This window comes from Phaethon lepturus, unplaced genomic scaffold (genome assembly GCF_000687285.1).
Source record: "Phaethon lepturus isolate BGI_N335 unplaced genomic scaffold, ASM68728v1 scaffold14825, whole genome shotgun sequence".
In the NCBI taxonomy this organism is placed as follows: domain Eukaryota; kingdom Metazoa; phylum Chordata; class Aves; order Phaethontiformes; family Phaethontidae; genus Phaethon; species Phaethon lepturus.
Window position 1 is genome coordinate 262 of NW_010542755.1, and position 1883 is coordinate 2144.

A 1883-nucleotide genomic window follows, 5' to 3' on the forward strand; every position below is an offset into this window, starting at 1 on the left:
GGGGGTTGTGGCTGTGATTTTTCTCGCAGGATGGCTTAACGATTTTATTTCACCTTTGTCCTTTATAGCTTTCATGAAGCAGAGAAGGATGGGGCTAAACGACTTCATTCAGAAGATAGCCACCAACTCCTATGCTTGCAAGCAGTAAGTATCAGAAATTTCGGCCGGATTTCAGTCACAAATATCACTACGTATTGGGAGATGTATTTAAAAAAAAAAAAAGTTTGTTTACTGTAATGCCTCTGGCATGACTGTTACGGAAGAGTTAATTGATCTTCTTGAGGAATTACTCACCCTGCAACAAATCTTCCGTGAGGTGGGTTTGAGAGAAATCAGTTGGATGGGATTTCTAGAGCCCCATCCCTATTTTGAACTGTATAGTAGATAGTGTAAATATATTTCTCTTTTTTTGTGACGGGATTGACTTTCTCTAGATGCATTTTATTCCTTAAGTCGAATAGATTGTCTCAGTTGCCTTCAGTAATAGCCCAAACTCATCTTTTGCGATACGTGTGTGCCCTCTGGTGGAAAGATCTGCCTGAGGCTTCTGGTAACTATTCTGATCATGCATGCTCTTATCCTTGCAGCCCTGAAGTTCAGTCTATCTTGAAAATCTCCCAGCCTCAAGAGCCTGAACTTATGAATGCTAATCCTTCTCCTCCGGTAAGCAGATTTTACTCCGTGAATCATTTTTAGAACACGAAATCTTCTGGTAATAGAAGTGTAGAATAATTAGCATCATGGCTAGTTCATTAGCTTTAGTTCAGCTCATAGCACGCTGATGTAACTGGGAGAAAGAGTAATCAAGTTAGACAAACTTTTGCCCGTCATGGAGAAAAAATTTTCAAAATAAGTTTCAATGGTTGTTAGTTCGTTATGGAAGGTGGCCAAGACCTCAAGAACTTTTAAGTAAACTGTTACACTCTTCTTAGGCAGTACCTAATAGTTTAAGATACCTGGCAGAAGTCAAGATTAAATTTTTATTGATAAGAAGAGTGCTAATCTCACTTTCAAGGTCACTTTATTTATATTTTTTAAAAAGAGGCATTGCTGAAACTCTCACTACCAAGCTGTTTTAATAAATGTGGTTTCTATCTATTTTTCTAGCCCAGTCCTTCACAGCAGATCAATCTTGGTCCGTCATCCAACCCACATGCCAAACCATCAGACTTCCATTTCTTAAAAGTGATTGGAAAAGGCAGTTTTGGGAAGGTAAATCTAACTCCTTTTTCCTGTAATTTATTTATACTTCAGCTCCTGTATGTAATGCCCGAGGGTCGGGTTTGTACTTGCTTGATAAATGGCGGTCATTTAAACCAGACCTGCCCAGTGCCTGGCTCCCTGCCTGCATGCAGGGAGAGGGAGCAGGGTGCTGCATTTGAAAGAGTCACAAACGAGCCAGAGAGTGCAGAGGCAGTGGTGCTGGGAAGAAGAGATACTTTGTTTTTGGAGGGGAAGGGAAGTAAACATAAAAACTTTGGGCTAGATTTATCTGCCAGAATGGTAATAGCTCCAGGCATTTCCAGCGAAGGACTTGCACATTGAACCAGAGGGATGCAGCAGTGCTCAGCAGTTAACATAAAGGATTGTTTCCACTAGGGTTTACAAGCTGTTCTGTATTTCAGTGTTTCTCAGTTCTGTGATTTTTATCCTTTTTCAGGTTCTCCTTGCACGGCATAAGGCAGAAGAGCAATTCTATGCTGTTAAAGTCCTGCAGAAAAAAGCAATCCTGAAGAAGAAGGAGGTAAGCTGCTTCTTCATGATGCCATTGCGATGTCCATCCAGTATATTTTTACTGCTATTGCTAAGCAGTTGTACTAAACATTGATCATTTCTCATCTTTCCAGGAGAAGCACATCATGTCAGAGCGCAATGTCCTGCTG

General features: G+C 40.7%; 1 protein-coding gene across 2 annotated transcripts in view; it reads left to right on the top strand.

Annotated features, from left to right (window-relative positions):
- SGK1 (serum/glucocorticoid regulated kinase 1) overlaps positions 1 to 1883 on the top strand; it is a 5795-nt gene that overhangs the window by 188 nt on the left and 3724 nt on the right. The window contains exons 2-6 of one of the 2 annotated variants that reach the window (XM_010288139.1): positions 69 to 144; positions 588 to 663; positions 1108 to 1212; positions 1661 to 1744; positions 1848 to 1883. The exon at positions 1848 to 1883 is cut by the window's right edge and continues 120 nt beyond it. In XM_010288139.1, the coding sequence (XP_010286441.1) occupies positions 69 to 144; positions 588 to 663; positions 1108 to 1212; positions 1661 to 1744; positions 1848 to 1883 (377 nt within the window). The remainder of the gene's footprint in view (positions 1 to 68; positions 145 to 587; positions 664 to 1107; positions 1213 to 1660; positions 1745 to 1847) is intronic. The other variant, XM_010288140.1, reaches the window with a different exon arrangement.